Source organism: Somniosus microcephalus, chromosome 27 (genome assembly GCF_052327205.1).
Source record: "Somniosus microcephalus isolate GS21.2 chromosome 27, FLI_Smic_1.0, whole genome shotgun sequence".
In the NCBI taxonomy this organism is placed as follows: domain Eukaryota; kingdom Metazoa; phylum Chordata; class Chondrichthyes; order Squaliformes; family Somniosidae; genus Somniosus; species Somniosus microcephalus.
Window position 1 is genome coordinate 25,472,058 of NC_141013.1, and position 21,217 is coordinate 25,493,274.

At 43.8% G+C, this 21,217-nt stretch overlaps 1 protein-coding gene across 2 annotated transcripts in view; it reads left to right on the plus strand.

The window, feature by feature from the left end:
* Nucleotides 1–6,089: 6,089 nt before the first annotated feature.
* Nucleotides 6,090–21,217, plus strand: part of nedd4a (NEDD4 E3 ubiquitin protein ligase a) — a 137,423-nt gene continuing 122,295 nt past the window's right edge. The window contains exons 1-2 of one of the 2 annotated variants that reach the window (XM_085968760.1): nucleotides 6,090–6,460; nucleotides 6,917–6,990. In XM_085968760.1, the coding sequence (XP_085824886.1) occupies nucleotides 6,419–6,460; nucleotides 6,917–6,990 (116 nt within the window). In that variant the 5' untranslated portion in view covers nucleotides 6,090–6,418. The remainder of the gene's footprint in view (nucleotides 6,461–6,916; nucleotides 6,991–21,217) is intronic. The other variant, XM_085968761.1, reaches the window with a different exon arrangement.

The window sequence follows — 21,217 nt, forward strand, 5'->3', positions numbered from 1 at the left end:
GGAGGAGAAGCATCCGGGAAGATGCCGAACACCTCGAGTCTCTTCGCCGGGAGCAAGCAGAAGCCAAGCGCTAACAGCGGAAGGAGCGCACGTCACCCCAAGCACCCCACCCCTTCAACCACCGTCTGCCCCACCTGTGACAGGGACTGTAGGTCCCACATTGGACTCATCAGTCACCTGAGAACTCATTTTTGATGTGGAAGCAAGTCATCCTCGGTTCCGAGGGACTGCCTAAGAGAAGAGAGGTGTTGAGAGTACAAAATGTAACACACGACACTGGAAGGAAGAGGAACAGTAATACTGGGAAAGAGGATAGGAATCCAATGTACTATGATATGCAGAGAATACCATGCAGCTATAGGAGTATGCAATTATGGGAATCATTTCAAAAAATGAACTACCCCTGACTAAAAGGAAGCATTTGAAACAAATGCAAAACCTTTCTGCCCCTGTTTCTTTAACCATTTTATTGATGGTTTTATTAAATAGACAGTCAAAAAATTATTTCCCTATGCCTTTTGCAAATTCCCTTATTATATAAAAGTGCTGATTTTTGAGAGCTGCTAATAGGCGTAGCTCACGAGAAAACTGTTAATTATTTTCAACAAATATTAATGTATCTCCCATGTTATTGCTCATGCTACATTGGATAATATGCTGTTTTGTAAGGACAGGGGCATTGTTCCATGTAATAGATTCTGCTGCTAAGGCAAAGCTCTGTGTAACTTGGACTGCTGCTTTACGATCACAGTCCAATTGCTGTAAATGGGTCAATAACATGCTCCTTCCTGTTAGGCACACTGAGGTCAACGAGAGGGTAATTGTTTCTCTGTAGATTGTCAGTTGCAGGTAAATCAATGGTACCACCTCAATGTGAGTCAATGAAGATGACTGAAACATGGAAGACCACTGACAAAAGAACCCAGATGATTAAAGAGGTAGAAGTGAAATGTTCGTTCTCCATATAGGAAGTTCAAAATAAATCACCACAACAGCAAGAAATGGAACTTCTTAAAGCTGAACAGGTAAGGATCAATTTTACAAAGTTATCCTCCCAGCAGAAAGCCTCGCCCGTCAGGAGTACATTTTGGGAAACGATCATGATTTTATAAAATTAGTGTTGTAGAGTGCTACAAAATGTCTGGGTGACTGAACACCATTATACACATCAACCATGAAAATCTGTATTTTGCTCAAACCAGTTTGGAAATAAATTGCTGACTTATATTTTGTGTCCTGTCATGACACCCATTAGATAATTTTTTCACAGGCAAATTAATTATTATTGGTTGTTTATGTTTTCCAACCAGGTCAATCTGAACACTGGTCAAACAGGAGGCTGAAATGCTCCCCATAAGGAGGGAAATAAAATTGATGAAAAAGTCTCCCTTTCACTTCATATTGCTTACTACAGATGTACAAGCAAGATGGGCTGCCCAGCCCCTTGGCTGGAGTATGGTGAAGGGCCCATTAGAAAAGGGAAATGTTTTTAATTTTTGAAGGACTACACCCTTATTTAAAAAAAATCACTTTCCTTGTTCCTGAACGTATAACTTCTCCAAGAAGGCAGAAAGAGGCAGTCTCTATTCGGGCTATCAAAGGTAGAATCTCCTCATTCTAATTTCCTCCAGCCCTTTTGCAAAGAGATGTTTGATTTCTACTCGATGCTTGAACCCACAACCTTCTGACTCAGAGGCGAGAGCGCTACCGACTGAGACACAGCTGTAAAATGTTACTCATAAAATGACCTTTTTGGTATTGTAAAGCTCCAGAAACCATATTCTCTGTTGGGTCTAGTCCTGCATTGTGGGCTAGACACTCAACATTGATTGAGCTTGAATTATTCAGCAGGTCTTTGCTGGCTGTTTATCTGTAAATGTTTCAGTTCTTCCTGATTGATTGCTGCCCATATCAATCATGGAAAGTCTTTCTCCCTTAACTTTGACTCCACAATGTAATTAAGGAACTACCCTCCTGAGTCTAAGGAACAATCACAGAGCATGCCTGGCCTAGCTGTTTGTAATACAGTATGGTAGTGTAGTCATTATGTTACCAGATTAGTAACCCAGAGGACTGGACTAAATATCCAGAGAATGTGAATGAGAATTTTAATTCAGTTTAAGAAGAAATTAAAATACTGGTAACAGTAAAAGTTGGATTGTTGTAAAAGCCCAACTGGTTCATTAATGTCCTTTAGTGAAGGAAGCCTGTTGGCCTATATGTGACTCCCATGGCTCTGTGGTTGACTCTTAACTGCTCTCTGAAGTCACTCAGTTGCATCAAACCATTACAAAGAATATCATATGGACTGCTGCGGTTAAGAAGGCCACCATCACCTTATCGGGCAACTAGGAATAGGCAATAAATGTCTGCCGTACCAACGATGCTCATGCAACAAGCCGATTAACACAGACTTTGCTACCAGCTGCTAGAAGATGAATTGCATCCCCCTACTGTCATTGAATCTAGCGCTTCCCACAACAAACAAGTGGCTGAAGCACATGTAGGTTATATTTCAATTAGAATGAGTGACGTTTAGCTTCCACCTGGAACTTGAGAAATACCAAGCAGCCTGGGGCCTATTTTTGGAGGCTCATGTGCAACCTTCCCCCCCCCACCTGAGTACAAAGACCCCCCCACTGATGGTCAACGACCCCAATCACTGAGATTACTGCTGTCGGCAGGGCATATCCCTCCACGTTCCCCCACCTACAGACTCACCTGATTCCCAGGGACCAGGACTAAAAACGCTTCCTCAATCCCCAACCCCAAACCCACACTGCTCCAAGGGCACAGCCATGCCCAGAAAGCTAAATGCATCAATGTACTCACCCCATAAACGCATGTCATCAAAATGTACAATAGCTTTAGAAATCAACCAGCAAAAAAAAAATTAAATATTGACAAGAAAAAATCATAAGCAGGATACCATACAGTACAATCAGTAATAGACACTACATGCAACGGTGTTGGCTGTTTAAAAGTGTCACTTTTTCTTCTGGTGACCTCTCAAAAAGACACTTCTTTGGTGGTGCACTGCTGACATACCTCTGTCCACTTTCTGTACATATAATGGCTGCAATGAACAGAAACCAAACCCATGGACATTCTTGGGTTTTAAAGATTCTTGAAAGATTGTATTGCCCTTAAAACTTGATCAAATTGAGCATCAAAGCAACAATAGTGTTTTGCCCCTTGACAAAAACCTCAATCCTAAACTACACTTTACAGTGGATCCTTGCTTGATCGGCTAGTTTGAGAACAAATGTATGCTTCCAGCAGCTAATTCACAGACATTGGAATGCCAGCTCTACTAATAATACTCACAATCTAAAAGTACATCCATACGAATGATCAAAACAATATTATGGTCAAATAAATTCAATTACCAGAAGGCTCAAGATGAATATTCCAAAGTGTTCTTAGTCAAATTCTCAGTGATGAAGGCTTTGCCATCAGCTATGTGAATTCATCCTCCACAGACAAACTTTTACACAATGCAAAGGCAATTTCATAAAGTTGTCCTAGAGATACAGGTGGTTGTTGCCCACTTTGAATTACAGTCACCCTAATGAGTTAAAATTGTATAAAACAAAAGACAAAAGTTCCTATTTTTCTTACAGAAGACACCACAATGAGAAAAGCATGTGACAGCTACACAAACTGAGAAAGGAAGGTTGGAACACAGACAGGAAGGGACATCACCTCCCTCCATTGTGACCTCTACCATCGAGAAAGAAAAGAGCAGCAATATTGTGGGAACACCATCATCTCCAAATCACCCCCTGATTTGGATATATATCACCCATCCTTCATTGTTGCTGGATCAATATTCTGGAATTCCCTACCTAACACCATTGTGGGAGCAGCATCATAAGAACATAAGAACATAAGAAATAGGAGCAGGAGTAGGCCAATCGGCCCCTCGAGCCTGCTCCACCATTCAATAAGATCATGGCTGATCTGATCCTAACCTCAAATCTTCTATCACTCTGCATCCACCCGAACCCATGTGATCTCCCGGGAGAGGCGAAAAACCAGATAAAGACCCAATGGCCAATTTGGGAGAAAAAAATCTGGGAAATTCCTCTCCGACCCATCTAGGCGATCGAAATTCTTCCAGGAGATCACTCTGTCCCTATATTTTCTACAGTACTTACCTTCTGTAAAGGCGATCTCCACCCCAGCCAGGAACAGGAATAAAACCATCTCCTGAAATCTAACAGAATTAGAACACAGTAGGAGCAGAACAAGGCTACACGGCCCCTGGGCCCGCTCCACTACCCACAGGGCCATGACCATTCCGAACCCAGACTCGTCCAATTTCCTGCCCGCTCCCCGTAACCCTTTATTCCCTTTACTTCTAGGAAACTATCTATTTCTGTTTTAAATTTATTTAATGATGTAGCTTCCACAGCTTTTTGGGGCAGCAAATTCCACAAACCTACCACCCTCTGAGTGAAGAAGTTTCTCCTCATCTCAGTTTTGAATGAGCAGCCCCTTATTTTAAGATTATGCCCCCTAGTTCTAGTTTCACCCATCATTGGGAACATCCTCACCGCATCCACCCGATCAAGCCCCTTCACAATCTTATATGTTTCAATAAGATTGCCTCTCATTCTTCTGAACTCCAATGAGTAGAGTCCCAATCTACTCAACCTCTCCTCATATGACCACCCCCTCATCCCCGGGATTAACCGAGTGAACCTTCTTTGTACTGACTCGAGAGCAAGTATGTCTTTTCTTAAGTATGGACACCAAAACTGTATGCAGTATTCCAGGTGCGGCCTCACCAATACCTTGTACAACTGCAGCAATACCTCCCTGTTTTTATATTCCAACCCCCTAGCAATAAAAGCCAACATTCCATTGGCCTTCTTGATCACTTGCTGCACCTGCATACAAGGAACTGCAGTGGTTCAAGGGAAAAGCCCGCCACCACCACCTACTCGGCAACTTGAGATGCACAATATATCTGGCCTTGCCAGCATTACCCACATCCTGAGAACAAAAACAAAAAACACAGAAACAATCAGAGTGGAAAAGAAGCATATAAACTGTTACAGGAAGAGAAGCACCTTGCTTTCGTCTGTGAGCAATGTCACTAGTTTAAATCAAAAAATAAAAACAGAAAATATTGGGGATACACAGTGAATTCATCAGCATCTGAAAAGGTACACTGTAAAGTTTTGTGTGTGAATCCTTTGACAGAACCCAAGTTTAATACTTCAGACGCAGATCCTTCATCAGAATCCAGAGTTGAGAGCCAGAATTTGTAAGTTATCTTTTCAGATGCTGATTGATTCACTCAATAGCAAAATACTGTGGATGCTGGAAATCTGAAACAACAACAGAAAATGCTGAAAACACTCAGCAGGTCAGGCAGCATCGAGGAGAGGAGAAACAATCAACGTTTCGGGTCCGGGGCCCTTCGTCAGAACTGGAAAAGATTAGCGAAGAGAGATTTTTAAGCCGGGGCAGGGAGGAGGGGAGGAAAGAACAAAGGGGCAAACACCAGAAGGGAAACAGAAATCAATGAAGATGAACAAGGTTGAAGAAACAGACAAAACGGCTTGATTTACTACGATAACCTCGGCCCCTATTACATTTCTATACATTTTTTATCCACACCTTTATTTTGTGCCCTTCCCCCCCCTTTTTTCTCTCCCACATGGCAGCAATCTCTCATTCTACCAGCGCATTTCACACCTAATCTAGAGCCGTCTTTTGTCTCTTACCAAACCTATCACCATCTCGTCTCGTTTTGAATACCTCTTACTGTCTCTTCACTTCTCTTTTTGTTCTTTCATCCCCATTTCCCAGCCCCCAAACTGGCCTTTTAATCTGTTTCTATTTCCTGTGTTTTTTCAGTCTTGACAAAGGGTTTCGACCTGAAACGTTGACTGTTTCTCTCTCCACGGATGTTGCCTGGCCCTGCTGAGTTTTTCCAGCATTTTTCTGTTGTTATTTCGGATTGATTTACTTCTAAGACTTTTTTTCAGATTGGCAGTGTCTAAAATTGTGTGTTTTTTTCCCCAATGGCTATTATTCAATGGACCTGTTAACTATAAGTTGCAGTAATGTGGCCTTTTTGGAGCAAGGGGCAACTTAGTTTGGTGTCACTTTGTTCTTGCTGATCCTGGAGCAGCCAATGTGTGCGCCATGTGATGTGCAGGAGCTTGGCGAGTGGCTGCTGGCCCGCTGATGTCACCGTGTTTCCTCTCTCACGGGCTGGGCTGCCCCCGGCCAGACCCACTCGGCAAGTTTCCTCGGCACAGGCTGGTGTACCAGTGAAAATCCCAGTTTTATTTTTGGGTTGGTGTGTGTGGGAAAGCGAAGACTTGAAGCAGCACGGCGGCCGAAACCTTTGAAGACATTCGCCAAACCTGCTGTGCAGCTGTTTCTCCTCCACCCGGCGATGGCAGCGTTTCCTGAAGTCCGCGGTCTCTCCACCGATGAGGTAATTTTCTAGTGATTGTGTTTTATCTTTTTTAATTTAACCCCCTTTTCCATTCCAAAAAAAAAAATTCTCACATTGATTGTAACTTTCTCCACGTCCAGTGGCGAGAATCGCCCACCTTTCTCCCCCTCTCCCAGGAGCTGCCTGGCCTGGGGGCTGGGGGTGGTGGGCAGGGCGGTGCGGCCACAGGAGCCGGGCTGGCTGGCCGGCCAGTGAACCCGCCAAAGTGGCCTTTCCTCCATCGCTTGGAGCTCTGCCCACTGCAGCCTGGACTGCCGCGGGAGAGGAGCCCCGCATCCTCCCAGAGCTTTAGGCCTCACAAACCAGGGCAGTCGGTGCTCGCATTCCTTGGACCAGGGGGGTGGACTGCTGCTGCTGACTTCCACCAAAAAATTCAAAGCCCCATTGTATTGATTCTGAGATTTGTTCACTGACCGATGTATTTGTGCCTTGCAGGAAGGATCTCGGATTCTGAGAGTGAAAATTTTCTCTGGAATTGGCCTTGCGAAGAAGGATATTTTGGGAGCCAGGTAGGATTTTATTTTTGGGGTGGGGTGGGGTGGGGGTGGGGGGGGCGGTGCTGGGAGCTCACCAGTGACAGGGCCAAACAACTGGAAACTCTTTTGTCGCTTTATATGTGACGGGAGAGTAGCAGCGACCGCTGTGCGGTGGCGAGTGGACAGCATTTTATAATGAGAGCAGGACAAGTCAACACAGGCATTTAACAAAAAAACTAAACATACAGGGCTGTGAAAAGTAGAGTTGGTATTCCCATCCCCCCACCCACACACACACAATCATGGGGCAATTCTGAATGTTACACTAATCCATTGTTGAGCACTGTGTTTTCTAACATGAGTTATTGATTTATTGCACAATTGTGTAACGACACATTTCATTAACGTCACAGCATTTGTATTGAATGACTAATTAGTAGGTTCTTTCCTCTTACATGTCATGTGAGGCACTATAAAATTTAAATAATGTGGGTGAGCTGGTAAATGCCTCAGCCATCCCCCTGTCTACCAGAAACATCAAGCCAGAGGAAATGAGATCGCATATTTTAAGACATTCTTGATATCATATCAAAAGTCAACATCTTGACTCTTCCCTTTGTATGTATTGTGTAAAGGCTTTCCTCTGGTCTTATTCTCCCCCTGCCCCTGGGCTGCGGGAGGTGAGGGCATTTTGACTCCTTGAACCTCATCTTAGTTGTCAAATTTAAAGGTAGCATCAAGTGTGTACGTTCAATTTCTTGACTGATCTTTGAAACGTGGCCCACAGTTGTCTGACCTTTGTTGGTTTTTCCTTAATTGATTACTAGGATGTACAGTCATTCTCCAGGTGTGGTATCTTAATGCAAGACGTAAACCCCAGTTAAACTCTTAGCTGAGCAAGGGGTGCTTGTTGCCATTTCTACCAGTTCTGACCATTTAAGATCCAGCTGTGCCTCTCGCTATAGGAATTGCTAGACGAATAAAGACCAAGGTTCATCTAGTTTGCCTTCTACCATCCTGGTAGTCGCATGATACAACGATAATGGAGTTGGTGTCCAATCGCGTAATCATTCTCTATTAATTGGTCGACAAAAGACCCAGACATGAGCCGAGGACTGCTCCCCCCCGTGATGGAAAGCTTTGGGAAGCATCGGTCCCATGTCACTTGTTTCTCACAGGGATGCTACACTTGCCACACATCATGTCTAAAATTACTCTTGCTCTATCCCACACTATTTTCTGAAAGAAGTCTTACTAATTTGCATTTCAGTGAATCAGCAAGATCTGCTCGCACCGTCTCCCCATGGAGCCTGTTCCATCGATTTAACACTCGCTCACTGAAATAATGCTTTGGCAGATTAGCTTTGAATTTACCTAACTTGAAGCGCAGGCCATGTCCTTGCCACTTCTCTTAATCCCTCGACTGCCTCCGTGCTTTCACGTTGCTTATCTGACATTAAGTTACGAGTGAATAACCACTTCCTCCAGTGTAATATGCCAAGACCAAAGCCACAAATCATCCCCCTCCCCGGACACACACTCAGCCTTGGCGTCCTGCTCAACCCTGAGTTGAGCTTTAAACCAAACGTTCCATCACCAAGATGGCTTATTTACACCTCTGTTACTTGCCTGCCTCTGCCCATACCTCAGTATTTCCATTGCAGCAACTTATTTGTTGCCTTCATATTCAACTACACAAATTCTATTTTTTCAGGCTTTCTAGCCTCCATAAATTGAAATCTGAAATTATCACCCGTATGATGTCCCCCCCTCACCCATCACTGACCAACATTGGCTTCTTGCACTCGAGAGCATTAAATTTAAAATTCTTATTCTTATCTACATGCCCTTCACGCCCTCATCCCAGCCTACTTTTGCAATCTTCTCCTTCCCGCGTGTTTAATTCCTCTCGTGTTGCCCATCTGGTGGCAGAGCCATCGGTTACCTTGGCCCTTCTTTCAGGAACTCCCTCCTTCTACATCTACCATTTATTTAAAAAAAAAAAAAAAAAAAATCTCAAAACTCACCACCTTGACCAAGCTTTTGGTCACCCCTTCCAACCGTTCTCTCATTTCCTTTGCTTACCTCTGTGAAATGCGCGATATAAATGCAGTTTTTTTTTTATGTTGTCTGGCCAGTCTCCCAGTTATGCTTTTTTAATGGTGCTGGATGTCTTGAGCAGATTACAGTTGATAACCCACAAGCCTGTCAACACTTCCAAGAGCTGCCAAAGGCTTCTAGCACCATTGATTGACCCTGACGTTGAGTGTATTGTATCTGTGTCATCTGATGCCATCAGCACGTCCACTGTACTGGCTGGTACCACTGATATTCCATACGAATATACAAAAGTGACAGAGAGGAAAAGACCAACTGGTTCATCGAGCCTGTCTCATATCATTTTGATGCCATATGCATCACAATACAGGCATCCCCTACGCATCCGGAGCCATGTAATCTCCTGGGAGCGGCGAAAAAACAGATAGAAACCCAGTCCAATTAGGCGGAAAAATTCCCTCCGACTCCTTTAGGCGATCAAAACTCAACCAGGAGACCACAATGGCCCTGATTTATATTACAGGGTATACCTACTACTTGTACGAGGTGATCTCTGCCCCCAGCCAGATCTCTCTCTCTCTCTCTCTCTCTCTCCAATACAGCAAATCAGCATTCACTGTATGAGACGGCAATCTGTGCCGCTATTCATAAACCGACTTAAGGACTTTGTGGTTCCAAAGATAGGCTCCGAAATTGTCATTTCTTTGTCTAAATCAGGATTTCGCTAGACTTGTGCTGCCGGCAGATTTTGATCTGTTTTTTGTGAATTCCTTTTTCCCTCTCCCTATTGGGATTAGTGACACTGGCCGAGGGAACAAAGTGGAAAATTACAATGCATTGAAATACACCATTTGGGGCAAATTTCTCTCGTCTTTTTTCCTGCTTAATCCAGTCGAAGTGGAGCGTATTGGATGTACAGTTTTCTCCGGATGGTGCCATCCTCCAGCTTGGTGCCTATGCCTATAAATGTTCCTAGGAACATCCAAGTTGAGTTTACTGTTGAATTTTGCAAACTTTGACGTGAAGGCAATAAGGAGACTTTTACCACCTTGTGAACTAAATTGTTCCTTGAGTTTAAAGTTAAACCCGTTTGTGGTTGCCTGATTTTGGGCCTCGGGCTGTGGCCTGTCTGTTTACTACTGAATTTTTAAAGACTAGTTATGTTTTACAAGCAATTAAACTCATGGTACTTTTCAAATACATAGAATGATCTGTTCCTTAGTAAGCCAAATGCCTCTATTTTTAGCTCAGTTATTAGAAGCTTTTAGTTTAACCTGCCTTTGCAGGTGACAACAGCTACTTGCATTTATATAGCGGCTTTAACATAGTAAAATATCCCAAGGCGCTTCACAGGAGGGTTATCAAATAAAATTTGACACCGAGCCACATAGGGAGCTATTAGGACAGGGGTTTTAAGGAGCGTCCTAGTGGTGGAGAGGTTTACGGCAGGAATTCCAGAGCTTAGGGTCTCGGCAGCTGAAGGCACGGCCGTCAGTGGTGGAGCGCTGAAAATCAGGGATGCATGAGAGGCCAGAATTGGAGGAGTGCAGCGATCTCGGAGGGCTGGAGGAGGTTCCAGAGATGGGGACAAATGCATTGTAAGTGCTTGAAAAGTAAAACTCCAGTGAAGGCAGCAAAGGTCAGTTCGTGGCTGCAAGGGTCAGGCAGGGCACAATGGCCGCAAAGGTTGGATGGGTTTCTACTTCACTGGTACCTGGTGCTCCATTCATTTATTGATTTGTCAGTGTGCCTGGAGGTCTGAGTTTATTTGTTCGTCGTTTCATTCATTTGCTGGTGCCTGCAGCTCCATTTAAAAAAAAAAAAAAAATTAAATTACCATTGTACCAACTGCTGTATGCATTCATTTCCTGGTGCCTGCTGCTGAATGGGTGCACTGATGAAGTGGTGGCTGGTGCTTTATTAAGTAACTGGGTGCCTGGTTAATTTTGCTGCAGTGTGCTTCAGTAATCTTTTGTTGTTGGTAGTGAGTAATGATGCATGCAGTTTTCACAGGTTTCTGTGGGTTGAGTTTTCCTGTTTTGATTGTGTCGCGTCAGAAAAATAATCTGATGCATTTTGTTTGAAATTAAGTTCTCCAGTTTGAAAGAAGAAAGAAAGAAAGCCTTGCATTTGTTATTCTAATAAGGCAAAGATTAAAAATTAACTGCTGTTGGCTACTGTTTTAGGGCATACTGTCATCACAGTCTTTGCCAAAATCAAGATAAAAGCTTTCAACACCCGTGCGGATCCTGCCTCCCCATGTGTAGACCCACAGGAGGTCGACTAGTAGTTTATTAACTGTAACCTTATCCCAATGAATGGAGTGGCATTTGAATTGCTTGCAGATCAACACCAGTTGAGACAGAGGAATATGGGTGGTAATAGCAGCACTTGGCAGTGAAGCATTAATGGTGTATTCATGTGTAGAATCTAAATGCTGTCCAGATTCTAATGTAGGATCAATTCCCACCATACATATTACAGCCTCATTCCATAAGCTGATAAGTGCACGTTTGAAATACAGGAAACTTTCTGTTATCCGGCACTGACGGGACCGAGCTGGTGCCGGCCCATCAAAACTGCCGGAGAAACCAGCGCTAATGTTAAAACATACGGAGCTTCTGAGCTCCGTCTGAAGCAACAAACCCTGTTGCTTAGCAACAGCGTCAAAACAATCGGCGCAGCTTGCAAGCATCTCTGTAGCTAAACAACAGCTTCAGCTAGACGCTTGCAGAGCCACGACTGGAGGAAAAAAAGCAACGAAAAGTAAAAAAACTTATCTGAACCGACTCCTGAATTTTGCCGGTGGATAGAGCGCTTCGGACATTTAACCTCCGTTTAAACGAAAGTTTCCTGTATGATGGGAAGCTCCTAATTGTACTTGTAAATAATTGGCATTAAAAATGCAGGTTAAAAGGAGAAGAGGTGAAAATATTCAATGTTTTGAGTGTTCTTGTGTTTAAAAAGATCTGTTCCTAGAAGTTGCATCAGATGACTTTACGTATATGGGTGCCGGGCAATAAGTACAAAACCGTAAGTGAGATGGCCAAGAAATCTGAGCATTACATGCTCTCCAGCTTCAGGATACTGGCAGGCATATGGGAGACACACCCTCCCGTATCCAGGGATTGGGATGATTCATCCAACTGGTTGATTGGCCACGGTATCGGGATGTTCACAACTCAGTGGGTCCCAAAGGAGCAACTCTAGGGACATTTTCTTTTCCTTGCAATAAGAAACGTGCCGAGCAAGCAATTGTTGGTTCACTTGGAGAAACTTGAGTGTTGCCACAAGATCAGAACATGCACAGATTGTGCACCCGCCTAATCCCAGAAAAACAGATAGCAAAATACTGCGGATGCTGGAAATCCGAAATAACAACAGAAAACGCTGGAAACACTCAGCAGGCCAGGGCAGCATCCGTGGAGAGAGAAACAGAGTTAACGTTTCAGGTCGATGACCTTTCGTCAGAACTGGAAAAAAAGCAGGAAATGAAATAGATTTTAAAATTGTTATCCCAGAAAAACAGAAGTATTTCTCACTCGTGGTTACGACGAATGATCGGCCAATGTGATACAGCGTGTTAGCCTTGCACTCGTGCAGTTGGTACAGGATGACCAGTACAGTGGGAACTAGTGTTTGCATTTGGGGTCAAGTAGCTGAGCTCCAGTGTGGAAGAGTAGGAGAGTTTTGTGTGAGTAAAGTCTATTGTTAGATTTCCTCAGCGAATCTGTCGACCAATGAGCAGTCTAGATTCAGTCTGTGAATTAGTCCATTAAGAAAACCATCTCTTCTGTTGCTACTGGACTTTAAGGTTCTCATCCTTACCTTCAAATTCCTCCATTGGCCTAGCTTCTCCCTATTTCCCACTATCTCCTCCAGCTGTATGTCCCTGAATGAACCCTCTGTTCTTCCAACACGGGATGACTACTCATTCTCTGCTCCAATATTGGCAGCAGTTCCTTCAGCCATTATACCTCAGCTTCTGGAACTGTTTGCCTCACCACTCAGATCTCCCACCTCTGCTGCGGAGTAGTCAATAGCTCCACTTCTGTAACACCGTTCTTTGAGAAATTAAGAAAAGAACAAAGTGGGTAAATTCTATGGATGGTATGAGGTTGAACCATACAAACAGGGAAGGTCCCAGCTTTTGATGGGAAGAAAGAATTGCATTAATATAGCGCCTTTCACGACTTCAGGACGTTCCAAAGTGCTTTACAGCCAATGAAGTACTTTTGAAATGTAGTCACTGATGTAATCTAGGAGACCGGGCCTCGGTTTCGGTTTAACATCTCATCCGAAAGACGGCACCTCTGACAATGCAGCACTCCCTCAGTACTGCACTGGAGTGTCAGCCTAGAATTTTGTGCTCAAGTATCTGGAGTGGAACTTGCACCCACAACCCTCTGACTCGGAGGTGAGAGTGCTGCTCACTGAGCCACGGCTGAGCTGGGCAATCTTAGTTATGATGGCCCTGAGGCACTACATTGGCATCGGTATCCCTTTTGTCTCCACGGGCCCATTACCATCTCACCTGGCTTTGCATATCTTTTATTGTCTCTTTTCTTCTTTTGTTCGATCGCAGCTTTGCCTTCGATCTTTTTATTTTCTTTCCAGTTTTGAAGAAGGGTTTCAACCCGAAACGTCAACTCAAATTTCTCTCCATGGATGTTGCCTGACCTGCTGAGTTTTTCCAGCATTCTCTGTTGTTATTTTGGATTTCCAGCATCTGCAGTATTTTGCTATCGTACTAATGTCCATGAGTTGCTGGGACCACAGAAGGAAGAGGCTGAGGAAGCCATCAGCTCAAGGATGCATTTTCTGGAATTTTGCTCAATCATCATTAGCTGGGCGGAGGCTTGGAGAACCTTAGCTCAGAAGATCTGTGATCGAGTAGGTTTGTACGTGGTCTGTGCAAGGAACTGACTAGTCTTAAGTAGCCTTTTCTCATTTTATATTATTTGATATTCTTGTGATACAGGATTTAAGCCAGGTGCCTGTCATTGCAATTGTCTTTGGGCTGATGTCAGTATCAGACAAAAAACACAGCAAATTACAGGAGCTGGATTAGGGCAGAGGCGAGAATGAAAACTGAAAGACATTTAAATCCAAATTATCCTGATCCACACTTGCCATAATCTCCAGGCTAAGTGAGTTGAGGATTGAAGGACCAAATTTGATTTTCTGGTGCAGGTACTTAGATTGCATTTAGGATGAAAAATGATGATCGACTGCATATTCCCCACTCGGAAGTCAAATATTGTGCTTTGTTGCTGGTCTTGCTCAGTGGGTAGCACTCTCTCTCACCTCTGAGACAGAAGGTCGTGGGTCCAAGTCCCACTCCAAAGACTTGAGCACAAAAATCTAGGCTGACACTCCAGTGCAGTGCTGAGGGAGTGCTGCACTGTCGGAGGTGCGTCTTTCAGATGAGATGTTAAACCGAGGCCCCGTCTGCTGTCTCAGGTGGACGTAAAAGATCCCATCGCACTAATTCGAAAAAGAGCAGGGGAGTTATCCCCAGTGTCCTGGCCAATATTTATCCCTCAATCAACATCACTAAAAAACATTATCTGGTCATTATCACATTGCTGTTTATGGGAGCTTGCTGTACGCAAATTGGCTGCCGCGTTTCCTACATTACAACAGTGACCACATTTCAGAAAGTACTTCACTGGCTGTAAAGCACTTTGGGACGTCCTGAGGTCGTGAAAGGCGCTATATAAATGCAAGTCTTTCTTGTGATCGAGTGAAGACACTTTTAATCCATGCTGCTCTATAATGGAGTGCATCCCCGGTCTGTGATCTCTCTCCTCTACAAAGCTGAGATTGCGCAGCTGTTGAGTATGAAACCGAGTTTTGTAAATTAGCTGTTTGTAATCAGTTAAGTGGAAGGATTTTCGTGAGTAGGTACACCTGTCAGTAAAATCGCACAGTAATAACCCACTCACAGTTGTGTCTGGTTGAAAACAATTTGTTGATGCTGTTATTTTTGAAGATACAGTGCCATCTAATTGCATTTTTGGTTAATGTAGGTTTATTCCATTACCCATCCCTATCATTTCCTGTATAAACCAAAGCTGTCTAATTGAATGCAATTATATGCAGACACTACATTATTTGCACAGTATGCTCAAGTTCATATTGATTCTTGGCCTGCTTATTTATATATGCATCATCGCTTATTGCTGGTTAAATGGGACAAAATCCCATGGCCCCCCTCCATTTATCTGAGAGAAGTCAACAGAATATTAATTTATTATAAAGCACGATAATATTGATTTAAATACAGTTCTTGCTTTTCAACTGACACATCTACAAGATTAGTCAAAAACATCACCCAGTAGGTCGGAGAGCACAGAACGTGCCTGTGGGAATGAAGCACCCTTTAACTATCGCCAGAAAAAAACCCTCTCTGCTTTTGTAGAAATGTTGGATCAATTGGGAACAAACCTTCATTTTAAAACTTGTTCTGCTTAAAATACGAATAAAAATGTAAATGGTTTATATTCCGGACCCGAGAATGATCCTTCATTTCATTGACGAAAGCTTAAATGCTTATGCTTGTATCCTGCAAAACTGCCTGCAGTGATTGAAGAGTTTATTGGATTTCTTTTCAAATTTTAAAAAAGTATTAAAAATTCTACCAAAAACCGTTTTTAAAAAGGCTTTTTTTTCTTTATACAGTACAAGGCCAGTTTTAACTTTTTTTTTAAAGTGTTGAGCGTCTTGATTCCAGGGTGCCCCAGTGTGGGGAGCTGCAGCCTTGCGTATTTCCTGAGCAGGACTTGTGAAAGGATGTTTGGAATCCGAGTCCGTGCATAGACCAAACGAACTGACCATTTGGCGGAGGCACTTGGCTTCATTTCAAAACAATTATTTTTATTTGGGGCAGCGCGGGAGGTGGGGAGCAATCTTCTGTCAGTCCATCACTAAGAAACGTGGACGGTTGTGGAGAACTAACTGGGCAGGCCGGTTCCTGTGCTGCAACTAAAGGAGGAAAACATAATGGTTGGTGGGCGAATTGAGGAGCGACATGAAGGTGTAAAATGGCAAAAGAGGATTCATTATTCTGAATATGAATATTTTCAAGAGGCCTATTTATCTCTATATAGAGAGCATGCAAAAAAGGACTTGTCATAGGAGTGTAGGATCTAGTTTTAGTTTGTGAACTAGTTTGTATTCACTGAGGCCGCAGCATGATTCTAACCTCTATCAGGATTCCTGTTTCAGTCTTCCATTCTCACTCTGACCTTTCCCACTGCGCTGCTCCAGCCAAACTCCGTGCAAACTTCAGGAACAGTGCTTCATCTTGCTCCTGGTTATTTGTCTGCCTATTTGTACGACTATTGACCGACAACTGCGCATGTCAACTGCTGTCTTTATTTTCCTGCTAGATTCTCCTAAAATGGTGTCATCATCTTGTGCTGTTTTCCCTCCTATCTTGGAGCTACGGTTACCTCTATCTTTCCAAGGCCTTCGACAATCAAATACTGCACATCTAACCCTTGTTTAATGTACAGCGCTGCACACTTTATTCCCCCCAGCATTTTAAAATCTGTTCATAGGCATTTGGGCCCATCAGGTGCCTTTCAGTGAAAGATGTTAACCCGTTTTGACTCTAAATCCTGTCCCTATTCGCACCTACCTCTATTTTAGGTATGTCCTTCTTTGTTAATCCTACACAAGGTGTTTCTTTGGCCTGACTCTGCTTAGGCATCAGCCTGTTTTGTCTCTTTCCACACATTGAATCGAACTGCTTTGTGCTTCTAGCATTTCCTGTTTCTCTTTTCGATTTTCAGCATTTGGGTTTATTACTTCTTTAAATCTCGACCATATTCTGTATTTTGGAAACAGTAACAGCAGGAAGTGAAACCTCACCCTGGGAGTTCAGATTAAAGTCCCCATGAATCACTTACAACAATAACTTGTGTTTATACACATAGTGTTATCAAAGAAAATTTGACACCGAGCCACATAAGGAGATATTAAGGCAGATGCTTGGTCAAACAAGTAGGTTTTAAGGTGCGTCTTAAAGCAGGGTAGAGAGGCGGAGAGGTTTAGGGAGGGAATTCCAGATGTTGTGCCCGAAGCAGCTGAAGGCACGGCCGACAATGGTTGAGTGATACAGACTTAGCTGGAAAGTGTCCAGTCTTGATGTGCAAAAGTTTTGGAGTGTTTCTAGTCCCTAGCATGAAATGATATTGAATATCATGACAAGCATACACTGCAGACCTTGGTCTACCCATGAGCAATATCCTGGGAGATCAGCTTGTAGCAAAGTGATTCTGTGGCTCTTCCCTCCCCCACCCCCAACTGCACTTGCCTGTGCTCGGACCAGTGTTGTTATCCTTGTATCTATTGCACAGTTGACTCATCTTAGTCATGAAACACTGAAGTCACAATCAAACAATTAAACAAGGTATTGAGAAAGGCAGGAACTTCCTTCAGATTTTCATAACTTGGCCTCTTTCCAAAGGGACGGAGTGGAAATTTACAATTTAGAAATGAAGTTCCTTGAGCAGCATCAGTTAAACTTTAACTGATCTCGTGAGGTGTCTATTCCGTGCACTTGCCTACAGGGAGTGGTTAAACAGTGGCCTTTAAAGGAGCAGGCCAGGATAAACATCGCACTACTTGAGCAGCTGAAACGTGACAAGCATACACTGCAGACCTTGGTCTACCCACGAGCAATATCCTGGGAGATCAGCTGTATCAAAGTAATGTTGTGGCTCCCCCCCCAACTGCACTTGCCTGCGCTCGGACCAGTATTGTTCTCCTGCATTGTCCTGTATCGGTCTACCACTCTTTCAGATTGTCTAGATTTGCTCCGTGTACCTGTAGTGCCAGATATTGCCTGACTTAGCAGGTTTAAATGTTGGACACTTGCCATTTCCTGACTGAGGGAATAGTATTCAGGACTGATATTTCCTATACTATTAACCAGCTAAATAAGGACATGAAAGGCGCCACATAAATACAAGTTCATTCTTTTCAAATACAAACGGAGGGACTGAGCAGCAAAGAATTCAGCATTGCAGTCTTTGTCCCTCAGTGACTGACTGTTGTGTATCTTGACCAGGAAGTGGAGAGTCAGGAGAGCGAGACTGGCAGACCAGTGTTTCAGAGAACTGCAGGAGGCTATCGCAGCATTTGTAACATGCCAAGTTTAGTGGGCACAGAAGTCTGTAGCAAAGGCCAGCAATCTGAGAGAACAGGAGAGAGGAGCAGAAATCACGATCTTTCGAAGTTTTACTACATTGAAGTTATTTTCCCGGTTCCCTTGTTGACTCCACTTTCTTTGTATACATTCTGGGTTTGAACTGATCACAAGTACAGCGGAAGGCAGTTCAGGAAAACAATGCTGTACTCTTTTCAAGCTTACAGAACACCACTCCCACAGTCACGTCCACCATAAACTACCGCCCCTCCCTCCCATTGCATGAACTTTTCTTTTATCTAATCAGTTACTGTAGTCTTTCTGCCTTCAGTATATTTACAGTTATGCATTTTGATTGATAGAACCATTAGGATTTTAAATGTATAAAAATGTTACTCCTAGAAAAGTTTTAAATGGAAAATTACGTGAGAGTTTCCTTTCTAGCCGGAGGCTCTCTTCAAACAGTAGCTTTTACGCCCCCCCCCCCGGTCTTTTTGTCATCTGCAGCCTTGGGGCCCAAGTTGTTGTGCAATTCTGACCCATTCCCTCCCACAGGAAGATGATGCAACCTCCGAGTTGCCTGGAGCTTATTCAGCGTTGACCCTCTGATTGGAAAATGGCTGCCAAAATGCTACAAAATGAAATCGGTCTCTTATTGCAATCCCGCCCCCCCCCCCCCCCCCCCCCCAAAATAAACTCGCAGGAACCCAAATAAACCTAACCAGATCCCAGTGTCGCCAGTTTTACTGTGCGAGGTTAGATTTTACACGGTTCTCGCGGCTTTGTTGCTGGCCTGTTTGAAAAGCTGTGTAAAGAATCGTAGAATAATCCAGCACAGAAGGAAGCCGTTCAGCCCATTGAGTCTGTGCCGGCTCTTTGGAAGAGCAATCCAGTTAGTCCCACTCCCCTGCTCTTTCCCCAGAGTCCTGCAATTTCTTTCCTCCAAGTATTGGAGAACAACCCCAGCTTCTCCAGTCTACTGCCCCTTTTATCCCATGGGCTTCAATTTTGTGAACAAGCCTGGTATGTGGTATTTTATCAAACGCCTTTTGAAAGTCTATTTACACAACATCAACTGCACTGTCCACATCCACCCTCTGTTACCTCATCCAAAAGCTCAATCAAGTAAGTCAAACATGATTTGACCATAAATCCGTGCTGGCTCTCCCTTATTAGTTCATGCTTGTCCAAGTATATACTGTAGGAAGCGCCTTTGACATATCCTCCTATAGGGGCATCAAGCTACCAGATATCCCAGAGGTGGGGGTGGTGGGGGGTTGTGGGGCTGAAGGCGATTACAGAGATGGGGAGGGGCGAGGCCATGGAGGGATTTGAAAACGAGGATGAGAATTTTGAAATCGAGGCGCTGCCAATGTAGGTCAGCGAGCACGGGTTAGTTACTGTCTTACATTAAACAAGCTGAAAACCCCATTTGTGAACGGGACTTGGTGTGAGTTAGGACACGGGCAACCGAGTTTTGGATGACCTCAAGTTTACGTCGGGTAGAATGTGGGAGGCAAGCGTTTGCAATATACGCAGAAACTTTGATATATGAACTAGCTGATTTTAATTGTGTGACTGTCCTATGAACCAGCGATTTATTTTAATTCCATCAGTTTAACTGAGCACTACTCTGTTCACGAGCCAGCATAGTACATTTTATTAGCTTATTTGGATAGGGTCCACATTCTGTGCTCTCCGCTAGAAGCTACAATGTACACATACTGTAAATACTGGCATCCTTGCACGTTTTGTGTCTGCGTCAGTGATCTTTGAATGTGTGCTTGTAGCGCAGACACTAAGATACCAGCTCTCCCTTCCCTAACGACTGACCTTCCAGGCAGCTGAGTTTCCCTAAAGCTGTGCTGTCTACTGCTTTGCTTGTAAGTAGGAGAGTGGACAACAGTGAATGTTACCCATCATCCCTGTGCTCCCTGACGTACATTGGCTCCTGGTCCAGCAACGCTTCGATTTTTATAATTCTAATTTCTTGTTTACAGATCCCTCCATGGCGTCGCTCCTCCCTATCTCTGTAACCTCCTCAAGCCCTATAACCCTCAGATCTCTGCGCTCCTCCAATTCTGGTCTCTTGTGCATCTTGAACACTAAGGGAATCGAGCGATATGGGGATAGGGCAGGAAAGCGGAGTTGGGGCAGAAGACCAGCTATGATATTGAATGGCGGAGCAGGCTCGAGGGGCCGAATGGCCGACTCCTGCTCCTATTTCTTATGTTCTAATTCCTGATTTTCATCACTTCACCATTGGCGGCCGTGCCTTCAGCTGCCTGGGCCCTAAGCTCTGGAATTCTCTCCCTAAACCTCTCCGCCTCTCTGCTGCTGCTCTCCTCCTTAAAACCTACCACTTTGACCAAGATTTTGTCACCTGTCCTAATATCTCTTATGCGGCTCGGTGTCAAATAACGCTCTTGCGAAGCGCCTCGAGAGGTTTTGCCATGTTGAAGGCGCTATATAAATGCAAGTTGTTGGTAAGGCCACTGAGCAGAGAGCTGCCTATCCCCTTGGTTAGAGATGGTGAAAAGCCTGACGCAGGGAAGAAAGTAAATGTTGCATTGCTCCCAAAGAGGGGAAAGATGCAGTGGATTCTGGTTATGCTATTTGCCGTAGGTTAGAATGAACAAAAAAAGCAATGTCACACTAGAACTGTGAAGAACGGGACGTGTTGGCTGTATCTTTACTGGTTCTGTAAAGAACACATCTGGGACTTGGATTTATTTGTATCATTGTCAGAAATGTTGTCATGTTCAGTTTGTTTGGGTTTAAGTCTACTCATTTTGTGAAAATTGATTTTTGGGAATATCTACATATATTTCAATGTCCATTCTAGTGCCTAAAAGATGAATAACTGGAGAAACAGTAAGCACTATCATAACAGGCTTCAATATACAATCACTTGTAAATGTCACCATTTTAGATAATAGCTCAATTTGAGTCTTTTTGCCTGCCAGTGTTCTCCCTCCCCCTTCTAAAAGCTTTGCCTAAGTGCAGCTCCAATTCACTGATGGCCCTCCGATGCTTCCACTCATA